Source organism: Schistocerca nitens, chromosome 12, assembly GCF_023898315.1.
Source record: "Schistocerca nitens isolate TAMUIC-IGC-003100 chromosome 12, iqSchNite1.1, whole genome shotgun sequence".
Taxonomy (NCBI): domain Eukaryota; kingdom Metazoa; phylum Arthropoda; class Insecta; order Orthoptera; family Acrididae; genus Schistocerca; species Schistocerca nitens.
The window spans coordinates 38,868,634-38,886,292 of NC_064625.1; the positions used below are offsets into that span (position 1 = coordinate 38,868,634).

The 17,659-nt window shown below is 42.4% G+C and overlaps 1 protein-coding gene across 1 annotated transcript in view; it reads right to left on the reverse strand.

The window, feature by feature from the left end:
• Positions 1-617: 617 nt before the first annotated feature.
• The window catches only part of LOC126215168 (short neuropeptide F), a 620,765-nt gene continuing 603,723 nt past the window's right edge, over positions 618-17,659 (reverse strand). Inside the window, exons 4-5 of the mRNA XM_049941835.1 lie at positions 11,402-11,506; positions 618-995 (exon numbers count right to left, since the gene is read on the reverse strand). Coding sequence (XP_049797792.1) covers positions 957-995; positions 11,402-11,506 — 144 coding nt within the window. The 3' untranslated portion in view covers positions 618-956. The remainder of the gene's footprint in view (positions 996-11,401; positions 11,507-17,659) is intronic.

Sequence of the window (17,659 nt, forward strand, 5' to 3'; positions counted from 1 at the left end):
TCATGCAAAATTCTTTACTTGTTATTTGACACAGTATAAATGAACCCACTTTAGATGGAGAAACTTCTCTAGTACATGGTCTGGTGTTAAAAGAAGAAAAATTGTGTTTTCTCAAAGCAGAACGACGTTTCCATATTATTTAAAATAGTGTCCTATTGTCTTCTTGTTTGAACTTTCTGTAGTTTCTTTTTATGCTCAACTCGTTCCTTCTTGAAAGATTACAACTGTGTGTATGAACAGAGAAGCAGAACCTGCAACTTTACGATTCTCGTGTGCTTTAAGTAGACTTAATATTTGTAAAACTGCTTTTTGTATCCTTTCTTGTCATGGTTGTGTTGACTGGTTCATGTGTGTCATTCTGAGACAAATTAGGAGTGAGGAAATTACGAAGGGAAGGATTCCTGTGATGCAGCTAAAATGAAAGTCTTGGACAATTCATGGTACACAGCTTCTACATGTATTTTGCAATTCATTGCATTTCTTACATTGTTATTAAGCTACTTACTAGCAAAGCAGATTTAAGCAGCAATCAAGAGGATCAAAAAAGCAAGTGGAATGCAGAGTGTGACGTGACACATAGAGAAGAAATCTGGTCAGACACGAATTACAGAAAGTGATGAATTTTTTCTGGGATGTTTATTTAACAGACTTTTTTTTACACAGCTACAGCAAATACAATGACAGCTTCGTATTCAGAAGGAGCATTAATAGTAAGTTATGTATTTTACATTGAAGTGTGATGATTCTCTAAGGGAAACGGGTCCACCGTGGTTGGATCGGAGCGTATTTCACAGACGCTGTTGTTGAGCGTCTTGAAAGAGAAGTTCTGGTTTTAAAATACTATCCGCACATTGGTTTCTGGTGGGACGCAAAACAAACGGAGAGATTTCTACAGCAGTTACGTTGGATGTGGGTCAGAGAGTAGCTATGGTCGTTAGCGGTGGTATTCAGGGCCTTCAGTTCTCCACTGGACTCTCTGGAGCGCCCAGCTGGTTCTGAAACAGACGAGACAGATTGTTCAGTAGGGGCAGCCCATAGAAAAACAAAAGAAACAGACGATTCATACGTTTTTAGAAACAAAGTAGGATAGAAAGCATGAGGTTTACATTGAGATTACTAGTGATGTGTAAGACTCAAATTGACAAAAGTGGTATAGGTAATCCATTTTGGCCCACTCTACATCTACAGTGTGTAGTCTGCATCTAAATCTGTATTTGCATCCACAATCTGACATGTATTTCTGTATTTATATCTACAATTTGAAATCTACATCTGCAGTCTGTAACTCATAATATGAAACCTACATACGCAATATAAAACCTACATCTATATCTACTACGTTACACCCATTTCTATATCTGTATCAACAATCTGAAATCTACAACATGAATTTCACATACACAATATGAAATCTACACCTATATCTAAAATCTATTTAATAGCGTGTTACCGACGAATTTAGTGCAGTGTGTCAAAACTATATGAGCTGGCGCCTGCCGATAGGCCACCCCTTCGGCAGCAAACGTGACTTTGTACGATGACAGACCATAAGCGGAACGTCTCAGAATGCTGTTTGTTATTCAGTGATCGAGACTCATTGCCACAACCGCCAGCAGCTAGCTGCTGCATAGAAAGGCCTCGTCTCCTAATATTGCGATGCTCTGTTGTCTCACTGGATGACGGTTTTGGACATGGGTTTCCATCTACAGTACATTATCCTGAAATCATCTAAAATCTCCAATTCGGTTTGCAGGAGAAAAATAAACTGTGGATGGAACCTCATGGCCGCAACTGTCATCCGCTGGGGCAACAGAGCATCTCATTCACAGGGACAAGGGCTGTCTACGCAGCAACTAGCTCCATCTTCTCCACTGGAGATCATGGCAATCAGTCGCGATCACTGAATAACGAACAACATTGTGAAACGTTCCATCTGTAGTCCATCACCAAACAATGTTACGTTTGCTGCCGAAGGGGTAGCCAAGTGAAACCTGTCTGAAGCACAGTTGCAGGATGTTTCCAGACACGGGTTCCCATTCTCAGTGTGTTCCTCAAGACGCCTTCTACAGCCCCACAAAGTTTGTCGATATCTTATAAAATGAAATGACACAATTTCAGAGATCTTATACAGATATGATTTTGTGTATATAGACTGAAGCGCCTAATGCAAAATTGTACCAACTCAGGGAATCCAACCAGGGTCTGCCACTTAATATGCAGGGCCACTAAGCTAAGAGGAATTTGCAGCAGGCTTGGGCACCAATTGGAATTTGGAACGAGGGAAGAAGCGTGCCAGGGTAATCCGTCCAGTTGTGTGAACCACTGTGCCAAGGTGGTTTAATGGCTAAAGCGTCTGCCTAGTAAGCGGAGTACCTGGGTTCGATTCCTGGCCTTGTTACAAATTCTCATTCGCCGCTACATTATACGAGGGCCGTTCAGAAAGTAACCTCCGGTTGATTTAAAAAAATACACCAAGTTAAATAAAAATATTTTAATATATACATCTTACAACTACATCTTTGCACTATTTTTCTACATAGTCTCCATAGCGATTGAGGCACTTATCGTATCTCTTCACAAGCTTTGAAATTCCTTCTGCATAAAAATCACCCGCTTGTGCCTGGAGCCAGCCTGTGACCGCATCTTTGAGCTCTTCGTCGTCATCAAACCACTGTGACCCGAGCCATTTCTTCAAATGCATGAAGAGGTGATAATCACTTGGCGCCAGGTCTGGGCTGTAAGGTGGATGGTTGATAACGTCCCACTTGAAGGACTCAAGAAGGGCCGTTGTTCTGCGAGCAGAGTGAGGACGGGCGTTATCGTGCAAAAAAACGATACCGGAAGTCAGCATACCACGGCGTTTGTTCTGTATAGCCCGTCGTAACTTTTTTATTGTTTCACAGTACACGTCTTGATTAATGGTCGTACCACGTTCCATGAATTCAACCAACAACACCCCTTTGGCATCCCAAAACACCGTTGCCATCAGTTTTCTGGCAGAAAAATCTTGCGAGGCTTTTCTTGGTTTGGTAGGCGAATTTGAATGTGCCCACATCTTTGATTGTTCTTTTGTCTCAGGGGTCACGTACTTAATCCAGGTTTCGTCACCAGTCACGATTCTGTTTAACAATGGTTCTCCTTCGTCTTCATAACGTGACAGAAAGTCTAATGCAGAGGCCATTCTTTGAGTTTTGTGGTGGTCGGTAAGAATTTTGGGCACCCATCGTGCACAGAACTTACGGTAACCCAATCTTGCTGTCACTATCTCGTACAAGAGAGTCTTAGAAATCTGTGGAAAACCAGTAGACAACTCCGACATTGAGAAACGTCGATTTTCACGAACTTTTCCATCAACTGTCTGAACGAGTTCGTCAGTCACCAATGATGGTCTACCACTCCTCTCTTCATCATGAACGTTTTCTCGTCCACTTTTAAATAAACGTACCCATTCACGGACAACTCCTTCACTCATAACTCTTGGTCCGTACACGGCACAAAGCTCACGATGAATAGCTGCTGCAGAATATCCTTTGGCTGTAAAAAAACCTTATGACAACACGCACTTCACATTTGGCGGGGTTTTCTATTGCAGCACACATTTCAAACTGCCACAAAAACTAAACTAGCGCAGGTACGACGTTCACTCGACCACGGCTTGATACCGACTGACCTCTTGAGTGCGTGAACGCACAGATGGCGTCGCTACTCCCCCCACAACCCGCACTGTGACCAATCGGAGGTTACTTTCTGAACCGCCCTCGTATATTTGTCGGGTTCGTTTTGTAACACCCTGTATATCTGTATCTACACTCTGAAATCTACAATCTTAAAATCTACATTTTGAGTCTTAAACTGGAATGTGAAATCTACATCTGCAATATAAAATCAACAACTACTATATAAAATCTACAACTACTATATAAAATCTACAACTACTATATAAAATCTACATCTACTATATAAAATCTACATCTACAATATGAACTCTACACATGCAGTAGGAAATCTACATCTACATCCACCCCTTTACTCCTAATGTTACAGTATGGTATGAAGCAGACAGTATGCAGTGCACCTACATTATTTTTCTCTTACAGTTCTGTGGTGTAAGGGGACACCATGTTATAATACCTTTCCACATAAGCCACTCTTTGATGCTTTGCCAATGGCGTTATTACAAGAAATTTACTTTTCTCCTATTGGCTACAACAGTAACAATAAAGAATATAAAAAATACATGTAGCTACCAATAACGAGCCGACAAAACCACTGGGAGTGTAATGGGTGAATTACTTTTGACAATAGATATAAATGACCTAGTCGATGTCGGAAGCTCCTTAAAGCTGTTATCGGGAGCTGGTGTTGTACATAGGGAAATTAAGAGGCTAGAAAAATGTAGTGAAATGCAGCAAAACCTGTAGCGTATCGACGCTTGGTGCAGGGATCAACAACTAACCCTGAAGTAATGTGACGTAGTGCAAATCAGTCGGCGGAAAGATACTATATTGTACGATTACAGAGATGCAGGTAACAGTCAAATCGATTAAATATGTGAGAGCGAAACACCAAGATAAAAAGAATCGTAGGAAAGGCAGGCGTGAGATTACGAATCATTCGGAGAATCATCTGAAAGTGCAGTCCGCCTGCGATGGTCGTATCTTACGAGAAACTCGTTCGATCAATAAATGAATATTGCTCTTCTGTATTCGACCCGCACATATAGGACCTATAGAAGAAATAGAGAAGAGCCAAAGAAGAGCGACACGTTTTGTTACAGGTTGATTTAGTAAGCAAGAAAGCGTGACGCAGGGGCTCAGCCAATCGCAGTGGCAGCCGCTGCAAGAGCCGCGTTGTGAATCCTGCTAGGATTTACAGTTAAAATTGCTAGAGCATAATGTTCCTGAAAGACTCAGCAATATATTCCTTCTTCCTTCGTATATCTCGAGAAAAGACCATGGAGGTACAATTAGAGAGATTCGAGCCCATATGGAGACTTACCTACGATCATTCTCCCACGAACCATTCGCAACTGAAACACGTAAAGGGTGAAGTGATAATGGTACATAAACTACCCTCCACAACACTCTATTAGCTGGCTTGCGCAGTATACAACAAGATGCAGATAACGGCCATAATGCGCTGAAATTTGTTCTGTAATCCTATTATTTGCTTCTTTCCCTCTCCTACCAAACATATGTCAATTGCTCGGCGAGTAACCGTATATTCTGGCACATTTGCGCATAAAAATTCAATGTCTCTGGTGGTTAAATTTGGTTTTTTTATGTAGTTTATTATTCCTATTGTTCTCAGACCTACTATTATTCCGCGCATGTTGTATTTTACACTGAAGAGCCAAAGAAACTGCCTAATATCGTGCAGAGCCCTCGCGAGCACGCAGAAGTGCCGCAACACGACGTGACATGGACCTGCCTAATGTCTGAGTAGTGCTGGAGGGAATTGACACCATGTTCAATAATGATCATATATGGGGAGTTGGGTGGCCAGCGTAAGTGTTTAAACACTGAAGAGTGATAATGGAGCCACTCTGTAGCAATTCTGGAGGTATGGAGTGTCACATTGTTCTGCTGGAATTTCCCAAGTCCGTCGGAAAGCACAATGGACATGAATGGATGCATGTAATCGGACAGGATGCCTACCCACGTGTCGCCTGTCAAGAGTCGTTTCTAGACGTATCAGGCATCACATATCACTCCAACTGCACACGCCGCACACCATTACAGAGCCTCCACCAGCTTGAACAGTCACCTGCTGACATGCAGGGCTCATGGATTCATGAGGTTGTATCCATACCCGTACACGTCTATCCCCTCGATACAATTTGAAACGAGACTCGTCCGACCAGGCAACATGCTCCATTCATCAACAGTCCAATGTCGGTGATAAAAGGTCCAGGCGAGGCGTAAAGCTTTGTGTCGTGCAGTCAAGGGTACATGAGTGGGTCTTCGACTCCGAAAGCCCATATCGATGATGTTTCTTTGAATGGTTCGTCCGCTGATACTTGTTGATGGCCCAGCATTGAAATCTGCAGCGATTTTCGGAAGGGTTACATTTCTGTCACCTTGAACGATTCTCTTGAGTCGTCGTTGGTTCCACTCTTACAGGATCTTTTTCTGAGCGCAGCGATATCGGAGATTTGATGTTTTGCCGGATTCATGATATTCATTGTACATTCGTGAAATGGTCGTAAGGAAAAATTTCCGCTTCATCGCTACCTCGGAGATGCTGAGTCCTAACGCTCGTGCGCCGACTGTAACACCACGTACAAAGTCACTTAAATCTTTATAACCTGCCACTGTAGCAGCAGTAACCGATCTAACTACTGAGGCACTGCCGACCGCAGCGCCTGTTTACATATCTTTGTATCTGAATACGCATGCCTGTACCAGTTTCTTTGGCGCTTCAGTGTAGGGGTAGTGGATTTGCCAAAGTATAGCTTGTCTCCGAATTTCGTCACGTTGGTACACTGTTAGATGGACTGACCCGAGGTTCAGACGCTCTTGTGGACCTCTTGATGGTATGGCGAGAAAAATTCATAAAATTAGTTGTACCGCCGTTAATAATGTTCACGAAGTGTCGTCTATGGTCAGTTTATTCAGGGGAGTGTCAGAAGACAATTTTACTGTCGTAATTTTGATGGCGTAGAGCAAGGCAAAATTGGGGATGTGATTATTGAGACTGAGTGTGGGCCATCGGCTCTGCACTCTATTTTGTGAATAACTGAGGGTGAAATTTGTCTATTTCAGAGAATTCGTGAAGCTGTTGCATTTTAACTATACTTTTTTGTGGGATAAAGCTGAATCTTGTGCAAGTTTCTTTGTAATGTGGCCGCGAGCATATGTTCGCGCCAATTGACGAGTAGAAATTGCAGTCTTTGCGGTTGTTTAATAAAGTTAAATGTTTGCTAAAGTAAATGAAAGTGGGGACAGAGTATTTTTAATCAGTAATTTTATGAAGTTTTGGGCTTTTTGTTTGTGACTACAGTGGTCGCCTCGTGTGCGTGTGAAATATGTATTAACTCAACGAAAGGAATCGGAATCTGTTAAATTGTTTTAATGTTTTCTAAAAGTGATTCTGAGAATTTTGAGACACCTGTTGTGAGAATTTTATTCCTTTGAATGTGAGATCTTTCCATGTGTGTAGGAACAGTTCATGTGGCACCAAAATCGTGATTAATTCAGATGTTGCTCGACCTCTTGCTGTTTGTTGTAACGATTTTCATGGCCCTCAGCTCTGTTTTACGTAATAATTTGGTAATTCTTGGTGAGATGTCTTTGTGAGTGCTAATGGACTCCATGTGTTCCAGCCACTGAGAGTTACTTCCCCAAAGCTGTCAGCTAGTTTGTTTCAGTCCCTTGGTATGAAGTAATGGCTAGTAGTTCAGTAAAGTATTTCATATTTCAAAGCGCGTTAGATTTTATTTGTTGAGTCAATCCAGACCATCTTTCTTTGCGAGAACAATATCAGATACGGTGACCCATCCTGATAGTATAAAGCATACTCAGGAATCTCTGTTTCGCTCTGTTTTCCGACGGCGTAAGCTGGCACTGTTAGTGCAAATACCAAACCCCCCCCCCTCCTATAGTGTTTATGTGTTCGTGTCAATATTACATTGCGTGCTGCTACGCTGAACAGTTCTGAAGTTAATCCATGCCCATATCCCGTAGTGTGATCGTAGTTTTCTTTTGTACGTAGGGTTCAAATAAAGAAAAAATCTTAACTGTTTTCATTATTTGAAATGTGACTCCAACACCGAGAGTCAATACTATTCTAGCTGTTTTTACTGTCCAGCAATCTATGTTACACAACCGCATAGTGAAAGCTGTTTCTAGAATAATAAAAGCAAATAATTGCAAGGAATCACCTTTTAATATGTATGTAACGAAATTACCACTAGCTATCCTCATTCAATGCAAGTTCTGTTCACCCTCACTTAAAAGAGTAATTTGAAGGAGAACGTAAGAGACTGTAGGAGGAATAGTGTATTAAGGGAACAAAAGTCAGTTGTAGCTTACTTACGGTCATGGAAGACCACCGCCCTCTTTACTGAACGAGTTCGTTCGAGGTATAGTTAGCGTTATCCGTTCCTTTTTTAAACTGATTAGAGTTTGTGCTTCCATGTAGAACCAGTAAACACGTAATTAGAGTCGACTCGTCCTTATGAAATAAAATCGCTGTACCAAGAACCCCAACGTACAGTAAGAGTTGGAGATTTGCGTAGTAAATACCAGAGAGTAGTGGAAGGTGTAAGTACAAGTTGCAGAGACGTGAATACAGAGAAAATTACCTCAGAACAGGAGAGTAGCTGCATATCATATACCATAGTTTCATTAAACAAAATACCATACCCAGTTCTTGGAAAAAACCACAGGTCACACCCGTCTACAAGAAGATAGTAGAAGTAATCAACAAAACTCCCGTCCAGTATCCTTGACATCGACTTGATGTAGAATCTTAGAACATACTCTCAGCTCAAACATAATGAGGTGTCTTGGACAGCACAATCTCCTCATTACCAGCCACCACGGATCCCGAAAACTTCGATCATGTAAAACGTATCTCGCATTTTATTCACATGACATACTGAAAGATTTGGATCAAGGCAGTCAGATAGAAGCAGTATTTCTTGTTTGCAAAAAACACACCTACGTCTATTGCCTAAAATACGATCACGTGGGGTACGAAGCGAAATTTGTGACTGGATTGAAGACTTTTCCATAGGGAGGTCGCAGCATGTTGTCTTGGATGTAGAGTCATCACTAGATGTACATGTAACTTCGGATGTGTCCCAGAGAAGTATGTTGGAACCCTTGCTGTTCGTGCTGTATATTAACGACCTTGTAGGCAATATCTAATTCCGAAGACGGCAAGAGCTGACAAGTGCGAGAATTATCGCACAATCAGCTTAACAGCTCATGCATCGAAGCTGCTTACAAGGATAATATACAGAAGAATGGAAAAGAAAATTGAGAATGCGCTATGTAACGATCAGTTTGGCTTTAGGAAAAGTAAAGTGACGAGAGAGACAATTCTGACATTACGGCTAATAATGGAAGCAAGGCTAAAGAAAAATCAAGACACTTTCATAGGATTTGTCGACCTGGAGAAAGCGTTCGACAATATAAAATGGTGCAAGCTGTTCGAGATTCTGAAAAAAGTAGGGGTAAGCTATAGGGAGAGACGGGTCATATACAATATGTACAACAACCAAGAGGGAATAATAAGAGTGGACGATCAAGAACGAAGTGCTCGTATTAAGAAGGGTGTAAGACAAGGCTGTAGCCTTTCGCCCCTACTCTTCAATCTGTACATCGAGGAAGCAATGATGGAAATAAAAGAAAGGTTCAGGAGTGGAATTAAAATACAAGGTGAAAGGATATCAATAATACGATTCGCTGATGACATTGCTATCCTGAGTGAAAGTGAAGAAGAATTAAATGATCTACTGAACGGAATGAACAGTCTAATGAGTACACAGTAAATAGGAGAAAGACGAAGGTAATGAGAAGTAGTAGAAATGAGAACAGCGAGAAACTTAACATCAGGATTGATGGTCACGAAGTCAATGAAGTTAAGGAATTCTGCTGCCTAGGCAGTAAAATAACCAATGACGGACGGAGCAAGGAGGACAGCAAAAGCAGACTCGCTATGGCAAAAAAGGCATTTCTGGCCAAGAGAAGTCTACTAATATCAAATACCGGCCTTAATTTGAGGAAGAAATTTCTGAGGATGTACGTCTGGAGTACAGCATTGTATGGTAGTGAAACATGGACTGTGGGAAAACCGGAACAGAAGAGAATCGAAGCATTTGAGATGTGGTGCTATAGACGAATATTGAAAATTAGGTGGACTGATAAGGTAAGGAATGAGGAGGTTCTACGCAGAATCGGAGAGGAAAGGAATATGTGGAAAACACTGATAAGGAGAAGGGACAGGATGATAGGACATCTGCTAAGACATGAGGGAATGGCTTCCATGGTACTAGAGGGAGCTGTAGAGGGCAAAAACTGTAGAGGAAGGCAGAGATTGGAATACGTCAAGCAAATAATTGAGGACGTAGGTTGCAAGTGCTACTCTGAGATGAAGAGGTTAGCACAGGAAAGGAATTCGTGGCGGGCCGCATGAAACCAGTCAGTAGACTGATGACCAAAAAGAAAAAAAAGAAAAAAAAGTCAATATTAATAGCAACATCATGCTCTTTCCAGATGATTCATATATCTATAATGAAGCACTGTCTGAAAGAAGCTGCATAAATGTCAGATCTTGAACAGATTTCCAAGTGGTGCAAGGATTGGTAAGTTGTTCGAAATGTTCAGAAATGGAAAACTGTGCACTTCACAAGAAGGAAATACTTATTATCCTGTTACTATAATATCAATGAGTCACTGTTGGGATCAGGAAATTCATACAAGTATCTGAGTGTAGCAGTTTGTAGGGATATGAAATGGAATGAACACATACGCTCAGTCATGGGTAAAGCAGGTGGAAGATTTCGGTTTATTGATGGAATAGTGGGGGCTCAGTCTGCAAAGGAGATTCCTTACAAAACACCCATCCTAGAATATTACTCGTGTGTGTGACCCATAGAGGATGTTGAACGTATACAGAGGTCAGCTCGAATGGTCACACATTTGTTTAATCCGTCGGAGAGTGTCACGAAGATACTGAAGGAATTGAACTGGAAGACTCTATGCCGAGGAAGTATATTAACGAAGTTTCAAGGACCGGCTTTAAGTGATGACTCTAAGAATTGACTACAATCCTCTGTGTATTGCTCACATAGGGGTCGTACGTACTGTATGCAAGAGGCATTCAATCATTCTTCTCGCGCTCCGTACGTGAATGGAACGGGAAGAAACCTTAATAACTTGTAAAGTGGGACATACCCTCTGTCATGCACCTCACGGAGGTTTGCAGGATATAGATGTAGATGTAGACACCACTGTCGGTAACCTTGCATTACTTGATTAATTATTACTGGTACAGTAAAATTATTTGTGACTACTTCATATTTAGTTTAAGTCCCAGACCTTAACCCATTTGACCGCTGAAGCCAGATCCTCATTCATCTCGGTTAAGGCAGTATAGATACCGTCAGGCCCGTTTTTTAAGTCGGTCGTCGCCATAGATATATTCCTGGGAAGACAGAACCGACGGGATATTATATTTAAGGAGAACAATAGTGAGTCCAAGACTGACCCCTGTGGCACTTTCACATATTACTCTTCTGAAAAACTTTTCACTCGTACAGACAAGACGTTGATGTCTATTTCTCAAGTAAGTGTGAAATTTCGGTGTGATCTGCGTGACGGGTAGTTGTGTGGTGTGCTGCAAGCACAGAGAGCGAGAGTTTGCGTGTGTCTGGTGTGCAGCAGGTACTTACGGAGAGCAGAGGATCAGAGCGACGTCCGAAGCGTAGGCGGAGGGATGGAGAGCGCGCAGCCACGGCCAGCGAGTCCTGTCCAGACCCTGCGGCGGCGGAGGGTGCCTGCAACACCACGAGGGCACACACTGGAATTATATAGACCTAGGGTTAGGCGATGTATCTGTAAGAATTTTCGCTGCACCTCCGGTCTCAACACAACAGCACACTGTAGTGTCACAAAATTGCTGTCACTAACATTCATATGCCTACTGCTGGCGCAGTCGCATGTAATGTCCAATTCAACTGGTTTGAATCATACTTAAATATGGTGCAAAAAGTGCTGAATAACTGAAACAATGTCGGAAGGGTAGAAAATTTTATTGACTAGGAGAAATCACAAAGGTAGTCCCTCAGGGTTCAACTTCTGGTCCACTCCTATTCCTTATATATGTGAATAAATTCCACTTAACATTCATCCAGTAAAACTAGTACATAGTGCACTACCGTTATAATAAACTCCATTAGAGAGGAAGTAGCACAAGAAATAATAAATGAAATTTTCCAACGAATTATTAAATGGTTCTCATAAAATGATCTCACCAAAAAACCCAATGTATTCAGTTATGCACAACAGTCATACCAGCAATTGATGTAGCACACGAGCACGAGTCAGTAAACAGAGTAAAATACTTCAGATTTTTGTGTGTACATGTTGATAAAAAATTGAACTGGAAGAAGCATATTACTGAGCTTCTCAAACATTTAGTTCAGATACTTGTGTTCTTCGTGCAATTGCTAGTCTTGGAAACAAACGAATGAACCTCCTGACATATTTTGCATATTTACACTCCAAAATGTATTACGGTATAATTTTATGGGGTTGCTCACCACTTATAAAGAAAGTACTGATTGCACAAAAGCGGGCAGTAGGACTAATATGTGGTGTTCACCTCCACATGTCATGTGGGTACGTCTGCAAGGAGCTAGGCATTTTAACTGCTCCATCATGATACATATATTCGTTAATGACATTCGGCACAGTTTGAGTAGAAGAGAAGTGTCCATTATTGAAACACTAGAGGGGAAAGTCACCTTTATTACGATTACTAAAGCTGTCATCCTTGCTCCATCCGTCATGGGTTATTTTTCTGCCTAGGTAGCAGAAATACTTAAATTCGTCTACTTCGTAATCCCCGATTGTGAAGGTAAGTTTCTCGCTGTTCTAATTTCTGTTACTTCTCGTTTCTGTCGTCTTTCTTCGATTTGCTCTTAATACATATTCTGTACTCAGTAGACTGTTCATTCCATTCAACAAATCTTTTATGTCCTCATTACTTTCACTGAAAATAGCAATGTCATCAGGAAATCTTATAACTGATTTCGTTTAACTTTGAACTTAAATCCCTCCCTTGAACCTTTTTATTTATTTCCGTCATTGCGTCTTCGACGAACAGACCGAACAGTGGTGGCGAACGACTACATTCCTGTCTTACACCGCTTGTAATCCGCGCACTTCGTTCTTGGTCGTCCACTGTTATTGTTCCCCCTTGTCTCTTATACATATTGTATATTACCTGTCTTTCCATCGTTTCTCTCAGAATTTCGAACATCTTGCTTCATTTGACATTGTAGAACGGGTTTTCTGGATTGACAAATCCTATGAACGTGTCTTGATTTTTCTTCAGTCTTGTTTCCATTATTAACCGCAATGTCATAACTGCCTCTCTAATGGCTATATCTTTCCTTAAGCCAAACTAACCGTTATCTGCCACATCCTCAAGTTTCTTTTCCATTCTTTTGTATATTATTCTTATCAGAAACTTGGATGCATGAGCTGTGAAGCTGATAGTGCGATAATTCTCAGTCTTTCCGGATCTTGCATCTTGGGAATGGTATGGATCATGTTCCCCGAAAATGAGATGGAATATCGCCAGACTCGCACATTCTACGCACCAACTGCAGTAGTCGTTTTGTTGCCACATCTTCCACTGATCTTAGAATTTCCGATGGAATCTTATCTATTATTCCTTCTGGCTTATTTGATAGTAAGTCTTTCAACGCTCCCTTAAATTCTGATTCTAATACTGAATCACCTATCTCTTCCCTGTCGACTTCTATTTCTTCTTCTATCAAGTCGTCAGACAAGAAATACCCCTCACAAAGGCTTTCAGCGTATCTACATCTACATCCACACTCCGCAAGACACCTGACGGTGGCTTTCTCTTTTGCATTTAACAGTAGAATTCCCATTGCACTCTTAATGTTACTGTTCTTGCCTTTATTTTCAAGGAAGGTTGTTTTGACTATTCTATATGCTCAGTCACTCCTTGTGACAAACATTTCTTTTTCGATATCTGCACATTTTTCATGCAACCATTTCACCTTAACTTTCCTGCACTCCCTATTTATTCCATTCCTAAGCAACTCGCGTTTCTGTATTCCTGAATTTTTCTGAATCTATTTTGTGTACAATGGACGATCACTGCCATGTGTTATTAATTTATTCGCTATAAATATCTCAATCGCCTCCGATACTACTGTTTTCAATTTCAACCACATCTGCTCTACATAGATTGTTTGTTGGGAAGGAAGACAACTGTCTGTGTCTTAGGAGCACGAAACGAACTCGTGTTGATGTCTCGGCTACAAAAATTTCTTGACCTGAAGTCATTGGAAGCCACGTGAGACACTACACGGCCCCAGCTCCCCACCATAGACCACGGAAACAGCGTGAGCTGTCTGTCTGGTGATGTCTGGTGTTGTTCTCATCCAGGAACACACAAAGGACTTGTCAAATCTGTGGCATGTACAGAGGATGCTGTATTACCTTCCAAAATCAGATCCCCAGATATGGAGGTCGCCACAATATTTTGGACCACCCTGTTTACGAGAGGGGGTAACTACACTACTGGCCATTAAAATTGCTACGCCAAAAAGAAATGCAGATGATAAACGGATATTCATTGGACAAATATATTGTACTAGAACTGACATGTGATTACATTTTCACGCAATTTGGGTGCATAGATCCCGAGAGATCAGTTCTCAAAATAACCACCTCTGGCCGTAATAACAGCCTTAGTACGCCTGGGCATCGAGTCAAACAGAGTTTGGATGGGTGTACAGGTACAGCTGCCCATGCAGCTTCAACACGATACCACAGTTCATCAAGAGCAGTGACTGGCGTATTGTGATGAGCCAGTTGCTCGGCCACCATTGACCACAGGTTTTCAGTTGGTGAGAGATCTGGAGAATGTGCTGGCCAGGGCAGCAGTCGAACATTTTCTGTATCCAGAAAGGCCCGTACTGGACCTGCAACATGCGGTCGTGCATTATCCTGCTGAAATGTAGGGTTTCGCAGGGATGGAATGAAGGGTAGAGCCACGGGTCGTAACACATCTGAAATGTAACGTCCACTGTTCAAAGTGCCGTCAATGCGAACAAGAGGTGACCGAGATGTGTAACCAATGGCACCCCATACCATCACGCCGGGTGATACGCCAGTATGGCGATGACGAATACACGCTTCCAATGTGCGTTCACCACAATGTCGCCAAACACGGGTGCGACCATCATGATGCTATAAACAGAACCTGGATTCATCCGAAAAAAATGTCGTTTTGACATTCGTGCCCCCAGGTTCGTCTTTGAGTACACCATCGCAGGCGCTCCTGTCTGTGATGCAGCGTCAAGGGTAACCGCGGCCATAGTCTCCGAGCTGATAGTCCATGCTGCTGCAAACGTCGTCGAACTGTTCGTGCAGATGGTTGTTGTCTTGCAAACGTCCCCATCTGTTGACTCGGGGATCGAGACGTGACTACACGATCCGTTACAGCCATGCGGATAAGATGCCTGTCATCTCGACTGCTAGTGATACGAGGCCGTTGGGATCCAGCACGGCGTTCCGTATTACCCTCCTGAAGCCACCGATTACATATTCTGCTAACAGTCATTGGATCTCGACCAACGCGAACAGCAATGTCGCGATACGATAAACCGCAATCGCGATAGGCTACAATCCGTCCTTTATCAACGTTTCACCAGGCAACGCCGGTCAGCTGCTGTTTGTGTATGAGAAATCGGTTGGAAACTTTCCTCATGTCATCACGTTGTAGGTGTCGTCACCGGCACCAACCTTGTGTGAATGCTCTGAAAAGCTAATCACTTGCATATCACGGCATCTTCTTCCTGTCGGTTAAATTTCGCGTCTGTAGCACGTCATCTTCGTGGTGTAGCAATTTTAATGGCCAGTAGTGTAATTACGCCCTTAACAAGTAAGGCAAATTTCTCGAAAACCTTGGTCGGAACCCAGGTGATTAGCCCGTGCTCTTACTGTATCCGCTGCTTTCTGCTGCTCCATGCTGCGGGTAGGACCGCATTAAACTGTGGCCCATTTTCGCCCATGTTTTTCGCAGACTACGTGGAAGGTTTTACGGTGTGGAAGCGCCCGTCACCTGCTGGTGGGGAATGTATTCGTGGCACTTTTCTCCGAGTCTGCCCACTGCGATGAGTGATGGCCGGTCGTGCTGCCTCGCTAATTAGCTGTCCCTCTCCTTTGACGCACGCACAAACACTACTCCTACACATCGAAGTTGCGGAAGTTAATTTTGTCTTGCCACAAACGTTGCCGTTTGTCACTGCTATCTACAAAGAGAAAAGCACGTCCGACTGCCCCCGAGCTACGTTCTTCTCTTTATTGGCATCTGCTTATTGCCACACAGCCATCCATCATATTTACAGAGTACCATTATTAATGCCTATTCTACTATTGTCATCCAGATGCTTTATTCTTGAAGTTTCATTAAGGATGTGGTTTGAGGGATGCGGATTATTAGTCTACAGTCCCCGAGTGCTTTGGTGGTGACCCCACCTTCGGCCTAAGGACGTACCATCGTAGCTACAAGGTCACTTAAAAGTCTCTTACCTCCTTTTCCTTAGGCGTGTGACACTCTACGTCAGGCCTCTCCGCTATTTACGAGTAGAAAGAAACTGTACACGTGACAGTAGGATTAGCGCTCCGACGGATCATAACAAAGTTATGTATACACACTGAAGAGGCAAAGAAACTCTTAAACCTGCCTAATACCGTCTAGCGAACAAGCAGAAGTGCCACAACACGACGTGGCATGGACTCAGCTAATGTCTGAAGTAGTGCTGGAGGGAGTTGACACAATGAATCCTGCAGTGCTGTCCATAAATCCGTAAGAGTACGAGGGGGTCGAGATCTCTTCTGAACAGCACGTTGCAAGGCATCCCAGATACGCTCAATAATGTTCATGTCTGGGGTGTTTGGTGGCCAGCGGAAGTGTTGAACCTCAGAAGAGTGTTCCTGGTGCCACTCTGTAACAATTCTCGACGTTTGGGGAGTCGCATTGTCCTGCTGGAATTACCCAAGTCCTTCGGAATGCGCACTGGACATGAATGGATGCAAGTGATCTGGCAGGATGCTTACATATGTGTCAACTGTCAGAGTCGTATATAGACGTATCCGGGGTTCCATATCAGTCCAACTGCACACACCCCACACCATAACAGAGCCTCCACCCGCTTGAACAGTCCGCTGCTGACATGCAGAGTGCAAGGATTCATGAGGTTGTGTCTCTACCCCTACAAATCCGTCCGCTGGTTACAATTTGAAAAGAGAATCGTCCGACCAGACAACAAGTTTCCATATTTTAACTAAAGTTCAGTCTTGATCACAACACTTATGACTCAATAGCATAGGTGACCGGTTTCGGTTATATTTATATAACCATCTTCAGACCTGTGAATTAATTTTAGAAAATACTAGAGACCAATCTTAAAATAAAATGAAAAGTGTCTAATGAAGTTCATGCTCAGCACTCATAACCATCAGTTGACTTCGTAGCAACTGAGGAGAGCTCCGCCTACCATCCTCCAAGGAAGCCATGGGTATAATAAGTTTTATTTTATCTTGTTAAAATTTTGTCGTCATTAAACACTTCTCATGTTATTTTAAGATTGGTCTCTAGTATTTTCTAAAATTAATTCACAGGTCTGAAGATGGTTATATAAATACAACCGAAACCGGTCACCTATGTTATTGAGACATAAGTGTTGTGATCAAGACTGAACTTTAGTTAAAACATAATACTCTATTGATCACTGTTTCTAAAAATGATTACCAAAAAACAAGTTGCCAGTCATCAACAGTCCAATGTCGGTGTTGACGGACCCAGGGGAGGGGTAAATCTTTGTGTCGTGCAGTCATCAAGGGAACACGAGTGGGGTTTCGCTCCGAAAGCCCATATCGAC